This window comes from Amblyomma maculatum, chromosome 10, assembly GCF_055883805.1.
Source record: "Amblyomma maculatum isolate TAMU_Amacu chromosome 10, ASM5588380v1, whole genome shotgun sequence".
Lineage (NCBI taxonomy): Eukaryota > Metazoa > Arthropoda > Arachnida > Ixodida > Ixodidae > Amblyomma > Amblyomma maculatum.
The window spans coordinates 17462824-17485148 of NC_139353.1; the positions used below are offsets into that span (position 1 = coordinate 17462824).

Here is a 22325-nt window from a genome sequence, read left to right on the forward strand (position 1 = left end):
TGCAGGGCACAAGGGCGGAGAAATAAAGAGCGCCAAACAACAGGTAAAAGAGAGTGCAAAAATTGGATAAATTGTATGGAAAAGAAAGAGTCTAGAAATATATCGAAATTGGAAAAAGCAGATCAGGAAGGAATCTTTGATAACTCAACAGGCAGTGCCTTAGTTCTTAACGTTAGACCTGGGTGCCTTAGAACACGCAGCTACAAAAAGAAATTTGACCGAGATGACATATGTGCAGCGTTTGGTAAATCCCTCGAAACAACTGAACATCTTATACTCGAATGTGATGCTGTCCATTTGAATGTTGATGCAGGTGCAGTCACTCTCCCTGAGGCCTTAGGGTTTACAGAAGTACCAGTGGACGGATGAATGGACTTGTGGTACCAGTTAGCAAAAAGCAGTTAGAAGATTGGTGGCTGAAAAGCAGAAAGATGTAATAAGTGTAAAAATAAATTTAATAACTGAGACTACAAAATAGATGAGGGATTTATAGCAATCAGGATACAGTAAAAATAAAAAAGCCCAGCACGATGGAAATTGCCACCACCTTGTGTCAAAGAGGACGCTCTTATAATTCATCCAAACAATTTTTCCGAATTAACAAGCTTTTACTGCATCACCTTAAATCTCCACTGACTGCTTCTCTGTAGGAATATATATTAGGCAATTTGGTTTGCACAGCTTAAAACTGCTGCACATCCACAAGATGACAGACACTGTAACCCTTCTTTTTGGGATTATTTATTGATGCTCATGAAGGGTTTTAGATGATCTGACACATCATAAGTTTGTCAGACACTTTTGTATGATAAGAAAAAAAAGAAAAACATGACTGATGCCACCGTCTTCAGAATGCTTCAGAATGAAGTGTAGTTGTTCCCACCAATCATATTTCCTCCCATGGAGCCACCTCCATAACTTCCTCCTGCAAAAGAAACAAATCAATCATCAACTACGGCAACACTTCATAAGCGCTATAATAACCAGAAAGTAACTGTATTCAAATACTAAACTACTAATTTCAAATACAGTTCCTGAATGTTACCCTGAACAGAAATGCTTATATGAACAACTGGACAGCAAATGACCACTTTCGAACTTGTCACTACCTACCAAGATCATACCACTCCAACACATATATACAGTCAAACCTCGATATAATGAACACGCATATAACGAATTATTGAATATATCGAACTCTTCCAAAATATTTTTTGTCAAACACATGTATTTTTAACTTCCCACAGCGAACGCAGTTCGGCATAATACGGATATTACGAACTACGCGACGCGAAGCACTATCTCACTTTAATAGCAGGAGGCAGGCTTCGTTGCACTACATGTGTGTTGTGCGGCGCAGCAAACGTTCAGGACTACCCCGCAGGGACTGACAGCGCCACAGATGCCACGATGGCATTGGGAGTTGACAACCAAAGAAATCCATGGCCTCCGAGATCACCCCCGGGCGCCTGTTTGTGCGCGCGGGGTGATCTCGGAGTCCATGAGAAATCGTTCGCATCTCACAATTGCTGACAGCGCCGCGATCGAATGTTGCTTTTGCCTTTTTGGTTTTTTCGTCTTTCGCGTTTTTTGGTTTTAGTGTTAGCAGCGGCGTCGCGGCCGTCGTAGCATTCGGCGGAGGCTGTGTCGGTCGTCGTGTCGAGTATGGTGCGCGGGTGTGCGTAATGCTGTGATGGTGACCGTGAAAAAAAGAGCAGCACTGACATTAAAGACCAAGCTCAAGATGAAATCAGGGCCTTTAAAGCAGTTTACAAGAGGAGACTGATTGACACTCTTCTTGTGAAGCTTCTTATGAAGCAGGACTTGAAGATCGACTTGCTGGGAGCATTAAAGCGGCATGGGACAGCGTGAAAGGCGAAACGATTGCCAACTGCTTTCGACATGCAGGTTTTGTTCCAGCAGAGGCCCGTGCATCAAGTGACGATGGGGACGATTCCGATGAAGCAGAAGCAGAGCTCCGCGAGCTCGACGAGCCTGGAACGATTTTTCATATTTTGTTGGTGACATGCCTGCAACAATGACTATAGAGGACTTTGTAGGCGACGACGACATCGTGGCAACCACGGCTGTACTGACGGACACCGAAATCGTTACGGAAGTTTCTGAACATCCCGCAGACGAAGCTCAGGCTGACCCTGCAGGCGACGAGAACATTCCGACTTCACAAGAAGCGCTTGCTGCATTGGATTTACTGAGCCGCCACTGCAGTTCTATTGAGAGCCCCTTGTTGAGTGTTTGCAAACTGTGGAACAGGGCGTGACATGGAACGTGTTCAACACAAAAAAAGAAGGCAGCGATAATGCAGTTCTGTGTGCGTAAATAAATGGACGTGACCCAAGTAGGCAACCTCCCGAGTTGCTGTGCCTTCTCTGGTTGAATTTTGCGGCTCTTGCATGTATTTTCTACGAAATTTTATATTACGATTATGGATAGAGCAAACTATTTTCAGATTTTTTAACTGTTTGTTATAACGAGGTTTCACTGCATGTATATATTGCTGCGAAACCTTCAAAACTATATTTGTTGTTTCTTAACAGCCGCCGGCATACGGCCTTATCACTCAGATTCTGGATCGCGTATCAGTTCTGTATTCTTTGTTTGTTAATGCTCGATGTCGCGAGTCGCACCTTTATCAGTTCCGTTGTAGCGCAAGACGCACCGAGATCTATCTCGAAGATTTTGGCCACTCGTGTGTCTTTCTACCATGTTCCAGCTTATGCTGGTAGCAGTTTGCGACGTTTAGATTTTTCTGAGCAGCCTTTAAATTGAGCGTTGACGAGTGTGACGGGCATTATTTGTTCGACGATCGTCGAGCACGATTGTTGCTATTGCCGCCGCCGAGTTGCTTAGTTCTTTTGCGGGAGCAAGTCAGCCCAATAGAATTAATTTCAGTACCTTCAAGCCTGTGTCTTCTTTTGGTGTCTACGGCCTTGTCACAACTATGTGACAATATATATATATATAAAAGCACAACACAAGTAGTGTAGCAACTGCAACCACAAAAAAATTTCTTAAGCAAGTAAAAACATGCATGCAGACATTTGTGGTGCAGTTCGACTCCCTGTCCAAAGAACTGCGTTTACTTGCTGAATTTGAGAATTTGTTTTCTTTACATTATAGCTTGAGAAAACGGGTGAACAAGTTAAGCAAAGATTTACATACCAAAAAAACGAAAAAGAAGGGGGAGGGGGGCTGAGTGCCAGACTTATGCTATCCTGGTTTTAAGTGAGCCCATGTGACTCGTGTTACGTCCCAGGCAATGAAGTTCAACTCGTTTTGGGTAGATGTATCGGTGTTTTGTAATCTATGCTTCCCCCTCCCCCGGGCTACTAGCTCAAGGGATTAAGTTAGTCGTGTGTACAGGGCATGACAAGTAGCACTGCGGGATGAATAGATGAACTCGCCTCCAAAGCGGCCACCACCGAAATTGCTGGAGCCAAAGCCAGACCCTCCGCTTGCCATGGTCCCTGAAAAAGCAGGGGTTCCAGAGGCAGATCCAATGGGACCCACGCCGTTGCCAAAGCCACCGGCGTTGCCACCCGCAGCGTTCAAGCCACTTGGTGTCGAGTTCAAGAACAGTTCAATGTAACGGTGCTCTGAAAAGTGATAGAAAATACCAATGATTAAGCTGCAACTGTAAAAAGGCTCCATGAACAAAGAAGGATAAGAAAAAAAAAAGCACACACTAACAGAACACACACCAAAATGTTACTATATATATATATATAATGCTACGAAGATGACGAAGCGGACAGTGGAGAGGGGCGGAGCGCTCGCGCCAGGCCCGCTGGCCATTAAAGCATATTTCATCGTCATGTCATCACGTCGTTCTGTTTCTGTAGTGTCGCCGTGTTCCATCGCTTTTCATGCCACTACGTAACATTTGGTTGGAGGTGCGGTTCATCCCCATCCTCGCCTTGCACCGTCGAAGCCAACCGTACGCCGGGTCCATCTGCCGAAAGCCCGTGGACCGCCGCCCAGCTCTGCCCCAGCCCTTTTTGCTCAGACCTGACCAGCCGATCTCCCCAGCCCCGTCCCCAGCCCTGACAACACACGACGACCACGAAGAGCCCAAAGCCGACCCGACCGACCCCATGATGAAGCGACCTCACGACCACTTGAGCGAAGACAGCACCCCCGCCCAAGCCGTTCGGCGTGTCCATGAGCCTTGGCCTTCGGCAAACGGTGAAGATTGGACTTGATGCTCCGGTGCAAGCATTCCTCCCATCTTCGCATTCATTGTGGTGTCCAGCGTTTCATGTCCCAATCCTGTGTCTGTGTTCATCGTCAAGTCATGCATTGGATTTCTAGCAATCGATCGAGACGATCGCTCGGTGGCCCCGGGTAATGCTATGAAGATGATGAAGCGGGCAGTGGCGAGGGGCGGAGCGCTCGCGCCAGGCCCGCTGGCCATTAAAGCATATTTCATCGTCATGTCATCACGTCGTTCTGTTTCTGTTGTGTCGCCGTGTTCCATTGCTTGTCATGCCACCATGTAACAATATATATAAAAAACTTTCAAGTGATACAAACCTGCCTGATGTTTCTCCTAAAAGTATCCCAGCTCATCCCAGCTTTTTGCTGAAATGACCACTTTGTTTAAGGGCGTTCAGGATAATAAATACCGTAATTACTTGAATGCAACACAATTTTCTTTTTCAAGATTTTTGGCTCTCGAAGTAATCTTGCGTTATAATCGGATACTGCGATTCGGCAAGCCTAAAGCAGCGCCGGGATGCAGCCATATTGAATCCGTCACCACTCGGTTTCCGCAGTTTTACTATGTTATGTTGGCAACATGGGTACAAGGGAAGCCAAATCCCAATCCATCCAAAGTCAAATTGTGCTTTTTTTTTTGCTCTTAGGCTCGTAATCAGGTTGCCGCCTTTAAAACATTGTGCTTGTCGCATCTTTCGCAGTGGATTAGTGTGGTTACTTCTGTTATTGCGTTTCGCACGATGGCAACGTGCCGTGCACAGTATGACACTCACTTCAAAAGAAAGCTATTCTGATAGCAGAAGTAATCGAAACTTCTGCGGAAGCTAAACATCAACTAATCTACCATACGTGGGTGGCTGATACAGCGGGAGGTGATCTTTAAATGCGAGCCTGACCACAAAGGCTTCCGATGACATCGTCTGGGAGGACGAGAGTGAAAAGGAAGACTTTGTTTCCGAGAAATCGGCCTCCCACGAAGACGACAAATTTTTGGATAATTCGAACTTACACTACTTGGTCCGGCCAAGCTCCATAGAGATCTTGTACAAAAAAGCCGTTAATATGAACGTGAGTCGGTTCCGCTATGAATAATTCGAACTACCCGTCGCCGCGTCTGGGCGGCTTGGCACACACCAAATGGCAAAAAAACCTCCGCGATACGGAGGCATATTTAGACGCTTCTCACGTCCAAAACGGGGACAGAAGATGGAACCAGATAAAACAATGGAAGAGTGGAAAAAACCTAAATAGCACATGACCGGCGTGGTGACCGGCGGAGTTAAAGGGAGGGCATGGCGGCGGCTGCCTGTTCTCTCTAGCCGTGTTTACATGAAGACAATAGCGCATCGCATTGCATTTCGTGCCTCACGGTAATGCGATGCAACAGTGTTTACATGTAGCGCTTCATCTCTAGCGCGGCGGCACGCGGTGTCGCATATCGAAAGATTAGTGGCACCAGGTTGTAAATTTTTCAAATTCATTTAGGTAATATTTATTTTATACATGCTAGAATAAAAGAAAAGCTGTAATAAATACCAAAACAGCATATGAAGCAAAATTAAATACTTCTTCTCCTTTGTTTATCCAACTCGAAGGTATATGAATATCCCGCGCTTTCCGTCCATGATGCCCAACAACACTTACTAAACCTACCACCTGTTCGATTCCAGAAGCCATCTTAAAATTTGAGGCGTTTTGTCGCCAGAATTGCGTGGTGCGGGCATCTTCAGAAAAAGCTTTGTTCGCCACTCGTTTGCAGCGAACGCGAGACACAATGGAGCGGCAACAATGAATTGGTGGTGAGGGGAGTGAGCGGCTGCCTCTCCAGTCCTGCCTGGCGCATTAATGCGATGCACTTTCCTAGCGCATTACCCCCGTTAACATGAATGCGATGCGGTAGCTGTCGCATTCATGTGAACACTGCTTTTTCCGCGCAACCTCCGAAGCTCACAAGTAAATACTCATTAATTCCAACCCTGTTAATGCGGAAATGCGGATAAGTACTGTCGGCATGATCCCAGCCAATGCCCATGAAAGGCTTTGATCTCGAACGAGCCTTACAGGTTAAACTTTTTTTTTTTTGCGACAGCCATCCATCTTTCCACCCACCAGTCGTCAACGGAAGCCCATGGTCAGCCGCGATCATGACAGCTGCTTTTAGCATCATTCGCTTCAAAAGGCGTTTCTATCGCGCATTCTAATAATTTGGGTGGCAGTAGACTGCACCCGCCCCAGTCGCTCATAGCATGATAAAGCGAACATACTGAAAAGAAGGCTTGCACAACCGGACAAGCGCTGGAATGGACTGTGAACCGCCCGTGACCAGCGTGCAGTTTCAGCGTACCAAAGTAAGCAGATGGATGCAAGCGAGAGAAATATGCGTAGGCGTTAGAACACTTGACCCCATTCTCAAATAAAAATAAGAGACCAGTGACATGCAAAGCAGCCTTCGAAATGGCGTGACTGGCCGTTATGTGCACCTGGGCTGCTGTCAAGACCAAGACAAGTTCCGCAGGTGCTGAGTCTTTCATGGCACCGCGATAGAAAATGATCAGAGCTCTGGCACCCACTTGCGCCTGTGACCCAACGCTAAACTGTGGCGGCGTTGTCAACTGCTGCAATCAGTGAATGACGATAGGAATCCGCTATGGCTGGCTGCAAGTTCAGACACGCAAAAAATTGTGCGTTAATCTCCGATATTCGCATTGATTGAATGCATGCAATAGGTGGTGCCACAGGTGGACTTAGCAGTGAAAGTGAAGCAGACATCAGTATTTCAACTGCTGACGGTCCCACCAGTGACCGCCCCTTTGCGTCCCATTACAAAACTGGAATTTCGGTTTGGCCTCGTTGTTTAGACTGTAAACAGTTCCATTTTGATCCTCTTCCCTCTATAAGCGGGTGCATGTTACTTTCAAGGACATTTTAGAATTGAGTAAATACAGTAGCATCACGACTATAGCTAGGACAGAACACAGCTACACACGGAGACAACGAACACCAAACGAACACATAAGACTGCTCCAAAAAGGCCTACTTACGCATGTGGGCCTTATCCTTGCTCATGGCCTTGACAGCCTCCTCATGTGTGGCAAACTCAACATCACACTCCCCCGAAGGGCGACCACTGTCCTCGTAGATTAGGTGCACATTCACGGGATTCATGGGCTGGAAAAACTAAAGAAAGAAAGAAAAGCAATAGGAACAGTGCAACTTTCTCTCATTCTTAATTCAACACTTGCTAGCTGTGCTGACAGCGTCCTGCCGAAAGTTAAACAACAATTTTGGTCAGCAAGAAGTGCTGACAGATGTTGACTATGGTTTAACCTCACTAAGTCAAGCGAAAAAAATACACGCACTTCGGTGGAAGCAAGAAGCTGAAATGAAAAAAGTTTGTTACATTGCCAACTTCGTTATACAGAGACTAAGCTGTGAATCATAATGAAACTTTACTGTACTTATCACCTGCAATGAACTCATGCCTAGACCAATACACGAGGAGTGCCTGAAAGTGCAACAGGACAAGTTTACACCAAACCTATCGGGACGAAAGCACCCTGTGTTGTTGTACACTAGCCCTTACCTCGAAGATGTCGCGCTCAGTAGCTCGGAATGGGAGGCCTCGCATGTGCACAAAGTGACCAGTTGCCGAAAAGTGAGCGCCGCCACCAGGGCCCCCTGGAAAATAATAACAATTGGGATGCGACAACATACACAAGATCAGGGGACGAATAACAGTTCTGGCAAGTACTTGTGAACTGGACACCGAAACACTCCACTGGCTATACTTGTTGGATCCCGATTCTGAGAATACTAAAATGTGCATTTTCCATTGAATACATCATTTGTACCAGGTTAATTATCAAAAATAAATCGCCATGTTCGTTCCACGATATCCTCGAAACCAATCCCACACTGGAGGTGCGCCATGGCCAGAAAATCCTGACCGTGAAACAGTTTTTTTCACATGACAGCTGGGTAGTATGGAAAAGAGTACGTCAGGGCAAAAGCTATGGCCATTTGTGTCAATTCGATTTGAAGGCCTACATGACTGCGCAATGGCTACAACAGTTCATTCTACTGTTTCTACAGAGCTGTAGATGAGTTTGAAAGGCATGGGAGAGTTGTGCTGAAGACTGAGTTAACAAACATTCATGCCGCTAGATTATTTTCCGCAGAGCAGTTGGTGAAAGTGAGATATGAACACTAAATAAAGCGTGAACGCTCTAGTAACGCGTGTCTGCGGCAATTGCTGCAAGTGATACTTAAAAGACTGCTGCGATCATCATCATCAGCTTGACTATACCCACTGCAGGGCGAAGGCCTCTTCCACATTTCTCCACTTAACCCGGTTCTGTGCTAGCTGCATCCACTTGACCCCTGCGAACTTCTTAATCTCATCCGCCCGCCTAACTTTCTGCCGCTCCCTGCTACGCTTTCCTTCCCTTGAAATCCAGTTTGTTACCCTCAGCGACCATCGGTTATTCTCTCTTCGCACTACATGTCCTGCCCATGTCCATTTCTTCTTCTTAATTTCTACAGAATGTCAGTAACTTGAGTTATTTCTCTGACCCACTCTGCACGCTTCCTATCTCTTAATGTTACCCCTACCATTTTTCGTTCCACTGCTGCAATATTAGGCTACAAGCTTTTGTCACGCACGCATGCACACACGCACACACATACAAAATAAGAGCGAGAGAAAGAGAAAATGTGTTGAAGCAGAATTTGAGTAGCCCCTAGCCAACAAAAGCCATCTGAAGCCTTGCCACTGCTGCCATAAGGCAAGAGCGGTCATACGTTTGCAGGAGACCACAGAACACTCACCAAAGCCTCCATAGCCATCCTCTTCCACAAATCCTGCCAGGAAAAGACAAAAAAAAGATAAAATGAGGCAACGAAATAATGCAGGCGCGCTAATCCACTATCAATGTGAAACAAAACATCCAGGACATTAGTGATAAAAGTAAAGTCGCCGAAGGGAAGCTACCTAATGTTTCGTTCCGATTATTTCGAACTGCACATGGATGTCAATGTGGCTAAAAAAAATACTAATAAACTATGATCTGGAAACAGTAGGGTTGTTAGATCCCTTCTTACTGTTCTGAAAAATACCACAACCACCTGCACCCCCCCTTTTTTTGTCCAACGGCTGATTGTCTTCATTTGTCACACAACATCCATGGAGCCTGCGTGACTGTTCAGACATAAAAGCGACAGCTGCTCGGACGACTATACATTGCCCAATTTTCCCGCCTTCCGATCCCAAGCTGCTAAGAGCAACATCAATGAGCGTACATTTCACTGATATCCAGTTTCGGTACAGTTTCGATAATAATCTCGCATTGACTTCACGCATGAAGTCAATCTCTTATCCATGTGTTTCGTTGCAATGATAGCTGCAGGCGAGCTATATTTCAATATCAATACACCATGGAAGAATAAGGCGTGTTAAGGTTTAAGGGCCGTGTTTTATATGCACTCCAATGCAGCATGGACCAATAAGAGCAGTCACTGTACTTTTTAATGTACCCATAACCATAATATCTCCATATTCATGCAAAAAGTGACAAAAGATAGGCCAAGCATCTATTAGAATTCTACACAGGGCTACAGCCATCACTCCCTCAGGTGGTTAGAGAAGCACTCACCACGGAAGTTGCGCCCTCCGCGGCCCATGCCATAGCGTGAGGGACCGCCTCCAAATCGGTCAGCTCGGTCATAGGGGCCGGGCCGGGCTCCGCCCATTGGGCGCATCATCTTGGGCACACCCATGCCTATTGCTGAGCGAACTTCCTGCAGACTGCTCTTGAAGATCTCTATGTACCTACGGAGGACACACAACATGATTTGGCCACAGAACCAAATCAGTGACACAAGCAGCGAATCTACATCTTCACAATACCCTTGGAGTAGCCCCAAGCCCAAAATATGACAAATGCATACATAAAAAGGACGTTGTAAGCTCACGAAGTTGCAGACTAATTTGGAACTGCATCTCGAGGCTACCTTTATATGCAAATGCACCTAGAAGCACTAGCACATGAAATATAGGTGGAAGTCATAGATAAGTTTATTGGACCAGCAGTTGTGTGGTTGAGAGAGAAATAAAAAAAGTAATGTATGTACTCCTTTTCTGAGAAAGTAAAATGACGGCAATACAAAACCGAAAGGGAGTAGAAAAAGTGACCAAATAATTCGAAGGCTTAATCAATCAATGGGTACAAAAACAAAAAAAATCACAAAAAAGTCACAAAAAAATATCCTAGGTCGTGAGAAAATTCCAACATGCTGAGCTGACCGTGTTCTAGGGGTTTAACGCCCTCCACCAGGAATATGAAAGCAGAACCACTCCAAACTATTAGGGAACCATAGGAGCCCCTATTTTAGATGCACAATTTTTTCTTAATGTGTTGGGCACTAGAATACATGACCACCCCGTGGTGTTCCTATAGTCACTAAAATAACCATATTCTGTGACGAAAAAGAAGCGTTTGAGTAAAGAGAAGAACGGGGAAAAAAATTAAAAGCTCTCATAATTACTGATAAGAAGTTTTAATTCATTGCACTAAAGCCAGCTTGCTCTAAGAGCGCTGGAATGGCAACAAATGATGCATCCGCAGTTACACAGCTTTTTTCCTGCTTTACACGACCTAAACATTTCTTACACGTCAAAGGCACTGTTCAGCAGAGGAAACCAGAACAAAACAAAACAAAAAAATTCAATTATGGACTGTTCAGTTGCTGTACGCAAATATCGCTTGGTGACCCATGTACTCTGGTGTCTAATGCCCCCCTTGAATGAAGAAAACAAGCAAAGAAAAATTTGGTGCCTACAATAATCCTGGCTTTTTCCAAAGCTGCGACGCAGCAGCGTCCATGTAAGAGGGCTTCTCCAAACAAATGCTTGTGACGATTGCGTATTTTTGGTGCACAGAACCATACAGATGAAAGCGCGGAGGGAAAGCTCTTATTTGCGCCAGAAGAGTGACAAGACTTCTCGAATTAAAAAGGACAAGTGACGCGCCAGTCAGAGTCCGGAATGGGCGACAACCAGACTTGGCTAGCTGGTACGTAGCCAATGCATGTCACCGGTTTGAATCAGGGAGCATGTTCTCCATAGGAAAAGATAATAGAAAGCCAAAGGCCCGTCACCTTCCCTTCCTTAGCCTTGAGTGTTGTCAATGCTATACTGGTTAGTATTGTAGCATTATGTTGGTATAGCAATAATGCGAACCCTTGTGCAATGGTATAACATTCCCCACCATGATCCGAAAAATTTCTGCACAGTGAACTGATACATGTTGGCTCTCATTGCATAGCCGCAGAAAGTGCGTTCCGAGTCTCCACAATGCACAATGCCTACTCAAAGAAAAAATAATAAATAAAAATAAAGGTCACAATCTGTGTCCTGAAGCACCCCATTCTGCCTATGTCAATTGGACGTGCCCGAATGGACCAGTTTACATTAACGAGAAGATGACAGAGAGCGAGCAGTAAGATGTCGCCTTAACTTTGAAGTAGCGAGCAGTTGCAAAGATTGACCCATTTTAATCTCAATGGACCAGTTTACATTAACGAGAAGATGACAGAGAGCGAGCAGTAAGATGTCGCCTTAACTTTGAAGTAGCGAGCAGTTGCAAAGATTGACCCATTTTAATCTCAAGAGTTCTTAGATTTGCCTTGAATACTCACAAAAGCCATCTTTACAGGTTTGTCACATTAGAATGTGACCATAAGTATCTTTTCAGGGTCCCTGTACGCATTGTACTGTTTTCTTCTAATGAATAATCGAAACAAGCAGTAGATTTTGCAACTTTTGGGACCAATAATGCTTTGTTTTCCTCCATTCACTCAAACTTTAGGAATGACTTTATACTGCAATTTTCAAAGAATGACTACAAAGCATTACACGGAAGAAGAGACTAAACAAGGCATGAACTTCAGCGGACTTCAGTCTGCTCCTTGTCCCATCTTTTCTTCTGCACAGTCTGTGCCATTACGATGCAAATCTCAGTACAAGCAGTCAACTCCCTACTTGTTAGTGTTAATATGACATTCCTACAAGCCTCTCTCGAATCTTCTATTGTAAATAAATGCATCCACGCACACCTAGTTGGAAACTAAAGGGCCTTAATTATTTTTGGAGCACAAACCAAAGCAAGCTTTGCATCCCAATTAAACTGTTTTTAGTTACAACGAACCTTAAACCTAACTACTCAGGACAAAAGTTTACACCAGTCCCAGTGCCCATTTCAGTCTTCCATCATGACACCCTCGCTGAGTTGAAGCCATTCAAACTGCTACGTTCTACCCTCTTTTGGCAGCCAATGAGAAATTTTCATGCTGGCTGTGCTGGTTTTGTACACAGCACAAAGAAAGAGCATAAACCAATGGCTTGTAGTTCCAGCACCCGGTTACTATTTTTTTACTGAATCGCATGCCACAAAGTTTAACACTGAATGCTTCCCAGAAGTTACACACTAACAAGGAGAGCAATGCTTTGAGTTTTGAGAGGACAAGATACAAAGGGAAATTATATCAGACTGGCTCTTCACGATCGACTGACAGATAGTAACTGCCACCGAGGGCGTCTTTTATTTGCAAACAGCTAAGACCGCAGGCCTATCAGCAGTTGTAAAGGCTTCTGACCCCCCAGAACTGGCGTCGTTAGAAATATTTTCCCAACCAACGTAATGTGCTGTGTAACAACGACCACTACTATAATTACACTGCGAATGATAATTAGGCACAAAGCATTAACGATATTCAGATATTACACAAGTTAGAAAAAATAAGGCATGACCCCATGAGCACCTGCTGCTGCCTACTTGCTACCTTGACAGCAGTTCTGGTCATGCTGTGACCCAGACCAATCACCAAAAGGAAAATACAAGAGGTTTAGGTCTATATATAACATTAGCAAAAGAGAAACGGAAAGGAAAGAAGCTAAACGGCATAGCTCTCCCATTCATGTTTACAACACTGCATAGCATCTTCGATGCTGCCTAAAAACCACCAAGTGACCCCGGAACACAAGTTACAACGTGAAGAGTGCCGAAAAGGCAAGCATCGCCATTTACGGCCAGTATCCTTATTAAACAAAAAGCTGTCACATAATAGCTTGAGCTCCAATCGCTGCAAACCTGGGACAGGAAGCTGCACACACATGCAGTGTACAAAGCTTCCACCGTGTTTCGCTGATATCCACCCCGTTAGTGAGCATGCGAGAATCTTTGGTGCATGTCCTGCTAGAAGTGCCTAAATATGCCCTGCAGTGCTGGTGAATACAGCATAACCATTCAGTTGTGCTTTTCAAAAGACTGCTCTGTGATTTTCACGTGTTTTCAGCAGCTGTCGGCAGCAGCAAGGAAGCAGCAGCACCAAGACGGGGAGTGCGTATGCAAGGCTGCAATCCCTGTGCGCTTATCCTAAACAACCACTGTCTACTGGAATCAACGAACTACTAAGTCGTTGTGGCTGCGGTCAACAAGAGTGGCCACGAAGGCCTTGCAGCCAAGTCACATAACCATGCCTCATTTGCGCCTTCAGTTGATCACACTGATGCTGCAGTGGCGGCAGACTACACCCACATTCACAAAATTCACGCAGCCCACAATCCGTTAAGTTATAGCATTTACATGTATGTTATGGGCTCTCCTCCGGACAATGATTCTTGCACATAAACAGATTGCAACAGATGCTCGCATCTCTCACATGAAAAGAGTCACAAAGTGCTACAAGATGGTCGCTTACAGGTGCCATGGTGAATGGCATTAACTAGCAAAGGTGATTTTAATCAAGAACATACATTTTAAGTAAGCATGAAAATCGGCCAGCAACCCTACCAATTTGATATTTATATCATGCTCAGCACTTTCACAGGAGCCCAAAATGCTGAGTGAAATGAGTTCTTACACTGAGGTTAGGACAAGTAACAGCCTACAATTTATTTTTAACATCTGAATAAGGAAGACTTCTCTTGTCCAGCAAACAGGACCTACGAACGCAACCGCAGACTACTGCCTTTCTCATACGCATCTGAACAATGCTTCAGAATAAAGATGCTAAACTGCAAATACAAATCCAACCTTCTGCCATTACTACGGACCTACAGCTTGATGACTCCACATGATTAAGTAACACTACCTTAGCTCTCAACTTCAGGTCAAAATGCACAAAACTGACAGTTCAGGGTCAGGTTACAGAGCATTACTCAGCATCTCCGATCACAACAGGCGAGAAAAAACGACAACCGGCAATGTACGAGACACCACAGAACTGGCACAGGATATATGTAAAAAGCATGAGAGCAGCAAAAAATGAGTAATAAAAGAGAAATAGAGGCCCAAACGAGTTGACCGCCTGGTAGCCACTCTCCTCCCACCTGTGCCCAATTTTTTCCTTGTGTTTCCCCATCGCCTTTTCAGCTATATCCCGTGTGGCAAACTGCACAAACGCTTCCCCAGTGCTCCTCCCCTGGTAGTCGGTAGGAAGTGTAATCCCATTGGGGACAATCTCCAACCCTTCACAAAAGACCCAGAATGGAAGAGAAACACAACACCGTCACTCAGTCTCCAGCTCTGGCTGCACACATAAAGAGGCATGTCAACATAACCAAAAGCAGTGCTATACACAAAACTCTGCTAGAGAATGAAGCCGCCATGCAACGTCCCTCGCACAAGCTACACACACGGCTCGCAAAACTTTAGCGTTACTCAACACCACCTTCGAAAAAGTGCCGTGCCGTTTCTTACTCGCTCAGCGTATAGGGCTAAACATCACTCCTTTCGTAACATAGCTAACAAGTCTCGACTACAAATGCTGCTTTTCGATTAGGCGTTGGCGTTCGCCTAGCACACGATCCACAAGCTCAGTCCTCGAGGTTTACACTACAATGCGGCCAGGCTCCAGGAAACATGCAACAGATCTAAAAAGGTCACTCCGCAACAGATGCAATTCATGCCTTTGCTTAAAATAGCCTCAAGTCAACGTGCTCCTGCTCCCTGGTTGGTTAAAGAAAGATGTCTGACACGGCAGGAGGGGAAGACTTACCCGAGAAGAACTGTGCGATCTCTTCCTTGGAGCAACCAAAGGGTAGGCCTCTCAACCTAACACAGCCATCGTTAAGAGAGTCCTGCTGGTGTGCTCCACTGCGCTTCACCACCCAATCCATTTCACTGCGCTTTGATTTGAACACTGCCGAGATACGAAACGTTTCAGGTGAACCATACACTAACAAAGCTTGCATAAACGAAAACAATGCAGCACCTGCCACAGGAGCAGAAATGCAGCCCTGTTCTTGCCGCACAGCAATGCAAACATGAACTACAGAAGTTTGACGTAATATAATGAGCTGGTGCAAATGGAACAATCAAGCACCTGTAGCCAATTCTTGCAATCAAAAGGCATCGAAGTAAAGCCCATTAAAATGAACCTCCATGCGGGGAATTCCTCGATATTACAGAGCTTCTCAATTCACCAACTGAAGTGCGCATATTCTAAAACTCCGTGGCGGCCACTGCAGCCGCCGACTACTCAGTCACCTCCTCTCTAACCGCCTCCCTCTATAGTCGGATACAGGTCAAGAAAAAAAGCGTTAAACAGCCCTCAAACAGGAAAACGTGTTCTTCCGCGCTCACAGACTTTTATCAAAATGGCCACCTCCGGTTGTCACGTCCGTTCGTCGGTGTCACCTTGTAGGGCTCCCTGGCGGCCCTACGAGGTGCCACCATGTAGGGCCCCATGGATGCCATAGAGCCCTACGAGGTGACACCGCTGATGCAGTGAAGCGCGGAACAACGAAGTGGTTTCGTGAAAACTCGGCAGCGCTGAAATTCACCATCAGACTTTGTCGTTCTACCTGTTGTACTCTGATGAGCAAACGACTATCAATCGAACTGAGTAAAGGTACTATGTATTTTTGCTAGAACTCATAAGTATTTAGGAACTATTTGCCAGCCCACTTGAAGAAACCACGTTCCAAGCGCTACTCGTAGGTGCAAGGCGGTTGGCCATGACATCATGGTATAGCTCGGCAGGTATTGGTTGGAGGGGGGTCCTTTGATAGCTGGATCTCGCTTTTTTCTTGACCTGTATCCGACTACAGTCGCATCACACTCACCAAGCGGAGGCGGTGCCAGCCACTGGTACAGCTTCAGCATGTTAGCAAAACGCTTCACCACTGAGTTACCTGCAAACACTTCAAAGGTAACCCCCCCCATTTATTTCTTATTTTCGCTTCCATTCTGCATTGGCCTCTTTAATTTTCATGCTAAAGCTGTATATAACAAAAACATAGATGTAACAAAACAAAAAAATTTTTGACTTTTTTTCCCACGTCATTATAACTAGGTTTAACTGTGCTACTAATTATTTAATAAAGCAGACTAACTTTGCTAGCCTCACTTGGCTTTCGCTGTCCTTGTCCGGTGTAACAATTCGACACATTCATTAACCGATGCACAAGCACTTTAGAATGATTCCCAATGCGGCAGTGTGACACGCACCAAATGCTCACACCAGGCAGATAACATTCATAGAAGTTGCTGGTTCCTAAGGAGAAACAAGTAGACAACAACAAAGCGCTGCATGCACAGCAAAACCCTCTTAACAGCAACTTGCGTGCTTGAAAATGTCAGACAAATCTAGTTTTCCATGACATGCAATGGACTGCACTATGTACCACATGCCTGCCACACTGTACCGATCTTGGAATGCATTTGTGACCTAGGTTTGCGTTTTCCAAAATTTGGCCACATAAATTAAAACGAAAACAAAAGCCAACATCACCCCACTTCCAACTTGTAAGTTTCAAGGATACAAGGTGGTAGTGTGATTGGTTTTTGAGGTGGCAAATGATATGGCCAGGCAGGCATGTGGAAACCAGCCTTCCCATGTGCCAGCTAATATGTTTCTAAAGCTGGGGAACCTTTCTGTTAAGTTGGTTTAGTAAAGTTTCAGCACTTCCTCGATTTTAGAACAGAGTCATCTGTGCACCTTCCCAAGAAAAAAACAAAAAAACAAAATAACCTCAGTGATCAGCATCAACAGTGATTTGAGAACCCTTTCTTTTTTGTTTACTATAGTGAGCACACAAGAACCCCCCACCACCCTCCAACTGTCTGTTAGGTTAAAAAAAGTATTAGGTTAAAAGGCCGAAGTATGTACATGGCTGATGGAATAGCACGCCTTATAAAAAGCATAAATGCTACACAGGACACTGATTTCCAGAGCACATCTGCCAGGTCTCGCCTTAAGCAAATCCCGTTACGGAAAGTGTAACCTCAGTCAAACCATGGCAAAATTAGCAAAACAAACTGGAAAGAAGCCACACTCTTTTTCTGTTTTTTTAGTTTGTTACCCCAACGCATTCACGAATGGACAGATACCGTTCATGACTCAGGTCAACAGTGACAAGAACACGGTTCACTTGTCATAACTACTGTTAACAGTGCTGCAATTTCTCTGCACCGGCAATATCGAACAGGCGGTGAACAAAGTTCTGATCTGAAGTATTGTGGCACCACCACAAACTCATTAAAGCAGTGCAGGCAGGCCAATAATGGAGTTATGGAACCAGCTTGACACAACCTACATTTCAAACAACGGCGACAGAAGCACATAAAACGGCAGTTTGCATACAGTGAACATCATTTTCGGGTGGGTTTTTTTCCCCAGAATTAGGAGAGCAAAGCTGGTCACAAAAATTTTCTCATTCAAATTCAAGGTTCCTTATAAGGTTGGTTGGTTTGTGGGGTTTAACGTCCCAAAGCGACTCAGGCTATGAGAGATGCCGTAGTGGAAGACTCCGGAAATTTCGACCACCTGGGGTTCTTTAACGTGCACTGACATCGCACAGCACACGGACGACACTCCGTTTCGCCTCCATCGAAACGCAGCCGCCGAAGCCGGGCTTTGATGGGATTCGAACTGGCATGGTGCATTCACGGCTTTACATCTTAAAGTAACACACAGGCTTTGAGCAGAGGAGGCCCTTGATTCATTTCGACCACCCAAGGTCCTTTAATGCGTATCATGCCAAAGAACACAGAAAATGTTTACAGAATCTGTCTTTTCCTCACTCAATGAAGCAATCATTCCTCAAAATTTGCCCTGTTTGTTACCATCCCCATGTGCAGGGCTTCCTCATCCTGGCTAGACTTGCGGGGCCTTTGTATGAAACAAAAGTACCTGTTTCACACAGCAGTGCAGCGACAGTTTTAGATGCATCGGAGCCTAAATTCTAGAGTGTCTCACTTTGCACATGTATGTAAAATGCCCAGCCAGTCCACCTGTAACAGGCCCAGCCCACTAAGCTGAACTTTTTGAGCTTCCCTTGAGATTAAGCTGCACAGTGGATATCGAATGATAAGGAAGGTTTTAAAATTAAATGAATGCTACCCTTTAGAATATGCACAAGTCATTATTGTTTCCCCTAGGTGCGTTCAGCTTTGTGCAATGTTAATGGTACACTGCTTGTTTATTATGCAGATTTCGATTGTAACTATTTCCCAGGAATCCAATTTGAGCGCAACAGTCTAGTGGATGAGTTTCCTCTGAGAATGAATATAGTAGATGCAATTTATATACTGCCACTCCTGTGTTCATCAAATTTCTACTATAGTACTATTCACACCACACATAATATTGCCAATGCACATTGCCTGCTCCCCACAAAATCATTCCTATTTTGCTTGCATTCGCAGAAAGCAAGCATAAAGGCTGTTTCACATGATGTCACTGTCACCTCAGGACAATACGATTTCAGCCATTTTGAGACACTCTCGTTACAGAGACGCTGCGACTAGCTTCCAACAAGTTGGTTGCATTGGTGCAATAGCTGTGGATGGGCCTAATGCCAACGAAAACGATTCTGAGAGTACTCCGCAGGAAACGGCAGAACAGAAACTGTCAAAACTGCCGGCTAGACACCACAAATTACTTTGATTGTTTAAAGCCTAGTGCTCACTATGTCGTCTAGCTGGCAGTTTCGCTTGATCAAGTGCTGCGCGATCTGTTGCTTTGACCAACAGCTTCTTTTCTTCAGATGACAAAGCTTCTTGAGGATCATGAGTGAAGACAGTAGAGATCTTCATTTCATGTGATCTGCTTTCTGCTCTTGCACAAGAGTGCATTACATTTAATGAAGTCATGCAAACAACAAAGGCGTTACAACATGTTTCACACGATAAATTATTGTTTGGGAATCGAAGACTGCTCGCACTGAACAGATTGAAATCGTTGGGGTACTCCAAGCATGGCAATAAGGTAGTACACACCCGTGCCAAGAATGAAAGAGCACGTGTGTCCAGTCTTTTTGCAAGTATGCATCTCATTCGAAATGAACTAACTTGCCTAATTAATAATTAACTAAACATATTCAAGTACGTGAAATGAGCTGCTGTGAATAGCATTGCAAAGGACACAGCGACACAGCCGTATTTTCTTGTGCGTGCTGCACCATATGAGACAGCCATCTTATAAGATGCGCCATTTGTTCGAAAATCAAGACACTGAAAGAACTCCATCTGAGGTCACTAATCCATTCATAAGTCTTTGCAGAGACCAGCAGCCTAGGATACGGTAGCGTTTAGCTCCCGTGACTGCTGTCTAGTCGTACGAAGGCGAAGACTTATTTATGATCGTTAACAGATCATATCCTTGGAGCACTGCTTGAGCACAACGAGCAACTACGATTTCAGGTTACAACGCCAAAGCAGCTCACCTTCAATGTACCTGTGGCCGATATGTTCATTGTGACGTTGCAGGCCAACCTCCACATCCTGTTCACTCTCGAGCTCAATATATGCTTCACCACTGGGCCTGCCTTCTCTCGAAAGTGTCATGTGCACACCATTAATGCCTCCCTTGATGTTGCACTCTGCAGGAAGAACCACCACAGTGAATGAACACGAAACACCCAGTCACCAGAATCCAAAAAATGGGCAACAGTACAAGCAAACTGCCACCTGTATAAATCTGCTGACCCTTCCCAAAAGGAGCTTTTCCGAGAACTGCTGTCACTCATCCCTCCCATCCGTTCTTTCTGTGCCGGTCTCGCGTTCCCATTGGTGGCATATTGGGCTCTTGTTTCGATGCGAGACCGCCAACGACTCTGGCAACAGCGTACGATTTTCACAACATAAAGGCCATTGTCAAAAGGCTTTTAGGGTGCATGCTTTCCCATTCACAGCATGTAAGTAAAAATTAAGTGCTTTCCGCAACTTTTTGGTGTTCCCAGAGCCCTTAAAACCCTGGGTGCCTAACGCACAACCTTCCCTCTTGCTCACCAGCTTTCAAATATTGTAGTTATTCCGTGCACACCGGTTCACAACCTAGCAAATCAGTATGTAATGGAAGTGCTTCTTTAGGTGGCATGCGTCTACATGCCCTTGACTACGTGCATGTCGGGCAGGAGACTGCGACACACTGGGTTCCCGACCTTCTCCTGAAAGTTGTTGGGAGTTTCACAAGGGAGAAAGACAGGACCACTTGAATAAAAGTATGGAGAAAAAAAAAAAAAAGCAAGCCATTCTGCCTTTTTTACTGCTGCTTTAAAGCTTGGTCGAGGTCACTGCACGACATTTTTTTCAGCTGATTACGTCCGTTCTGAATGTTTTGGACAAATTCTGCTTTGTGCTCAGCTTTAGCTCCAAAGCCCTTACTGGACAATGTTGCAATGAACATTTTTTGCCTGCTTATGTGGGCACTTAGGAGAAATCAAGTCGGCCAGCACTGACAGATTACCGCATTCCGATAATAATAATAATAATAATAATAATAATAATAATAATAATAATAATAATAATAATAACAATAATAAAAACGGTAGATTTCACTGAAAACAGCGCCTTCAGACGATCGAAAAGGCCAAACACTCCCGTCGCCATCACTGGCAGGTTTCTGAGTGCTATTATTCTGAGTGCGCGGGACCAGGAGTCTCAGTTTCACTGAAGTGGCGGTAAAATTTTAAAAATCCAATTGTGCTCCGCAAGAAATGTCTCTCTAGCTACCGGACAAACAGTAATGTAAACAGAAGGGGATCAACAGCCTCAGAAACGCTTACCCTTCGAAGTGAAGAAGTTCAAAATTTCCTCTTTAGTAGTTGACCACGGAAGGCCCCGAATGCGAAGCACAAATCCTTCATCGTCTGCAGGAGTTGTCATTTTTATTCTGAAAGAAAATGGTAAGTTCTCTAAATCTGCGCTGTGAAAAGGTAACCGAGCACGAGCCAGAACCGCACAAGGCTGCCAACCACTGACAGAGCTCGCCACTTCCTTCGCGGTTGCCAAACGAACGTAAATCCAGGAGCAAAGCTTAGCCGGCTTAGCACACATCACACATCCGCGCGGGGTGGCGGGGCGCCCAAAGACCGGCGCGCGAGCAAGCACACACGCAGAAGCACATGCACAGAAGAACAAAGGGTGCTACCAGCGAAGATAGTAATGCTTCCCAAGATAACCCATAACAAGTAATGTTGTGCTGAATGCCTTCTTGAAACGCAGATTGATACGAGTTCACCCTCACCTACGCAAACGCCGGTGGAGATACCGATGCTACGCGCATCAAACATTATATTGAACCGAAAAAGCGCAGAATTATATCGTCACAACACACTAAAGCACTCACATTAAGCAAAACATGCCCAACCATCGGCAAACGGATCACGATTTCAAAACAAGAGCATGCGTTGAGTCGAGGTTGGGTCAGGCTTAGCAAGCGCCGGTAGATACGCAACGTATCTGCCGACGCTATTCTAGCCATATTGAAAGGAATGATTCTTCCCGAAGCAAACACAAATTAATCAGCACTGAAATCCACATACAGCAGAACATCGAAAGGTTAAACACCATAAAAACAGACCTACGGTGGACAGCGGCAACCTCAACAAAGCAGCGAAAGAAACGGGCTCCAAAGCTCTTTGATGCGCTGATAACACCAGTTGTGAAACTTCGCGCTTCACATATACATCCCATGCAGTAAAATAAGACACCCAAATTCAACCAAAAATTCAAAACTTACAAACTTTGGTGACACCTATGAGCCGCGGAAGAAACAAATATACTGCGGTTGTTACTTCAAGG

The 22325-nt window shown here is 45.0% G+C and overlaps 1 protein-coding gene across 2 annotated transcripts; it reads right to left on the reverse strand.

The window, feature by feature from the left end:
- Positions 1-723: 723 nt before the first annotated feature.
- On the reverse strand, positions 724-22240 carry LOC146175695 (heterogeneous nuclear ribonucleoprotein F-like). Of its 2 annotated transcripts, none has more exons than XM_084582070.1 (11): positions 22109-22240; positions 21308-21414; positions 19967-20122; positions 15295-15438; positions 14627-14765; positions 9891-10066; positions 9067-9099; positions 7823-7917; positions 7281-7416; positions 3426-3617; positions 724-925 (listed from the first exon to the last, which is right to left on the reverse strand). In XM_084582070.1, the coding sequence occupies exons 2-11, from the start codon at positions 21405-21407 to the stop codon at positions 858-860; spliced, it is 1239 nt and encodes a 412-aa protein (XP_084438196.1). In that variant the 5' UTR covers positions 21408-21414; positions 22109-22240; the 3' UTR covers positions 724-857. The 2 variants fall into 2 exon arrangements, with proteins under 2 accessions (XP_084438196.1, XP_084438195.1); XM_084582069.1 differs by having other exon boundaries at positions 22105-22231.
- Between the last annotated feature and the right edge of the window lie 85 nt (positions 22241-22325).

Excerpts from the sequence above, each read along its gene's own strand:
- LOC146175695 (XM_084582069.1), bottom strand. The coding sequence starts at position 22,217 with ATGGGATGTATATGTGAAGCGCGAAGTTTCACAACTGGTGTTATCAGC. Across the intron at positions 7,417-7,822 it reads CTGAGCGCGACATCTTCGAG|TTTTTCCAGCCCATGAATCC; the intron begins GTAAGGGCTAGT and ends TTCTTTCTTTAG. Across the intron at positions 3,618-7,280 it reads CAAGGATAAGGCCCACATGC|AGCACCGTTACATTGAACTG; the intron begins GTAAGTAGGCCT and ends ATCACTTTTCAG.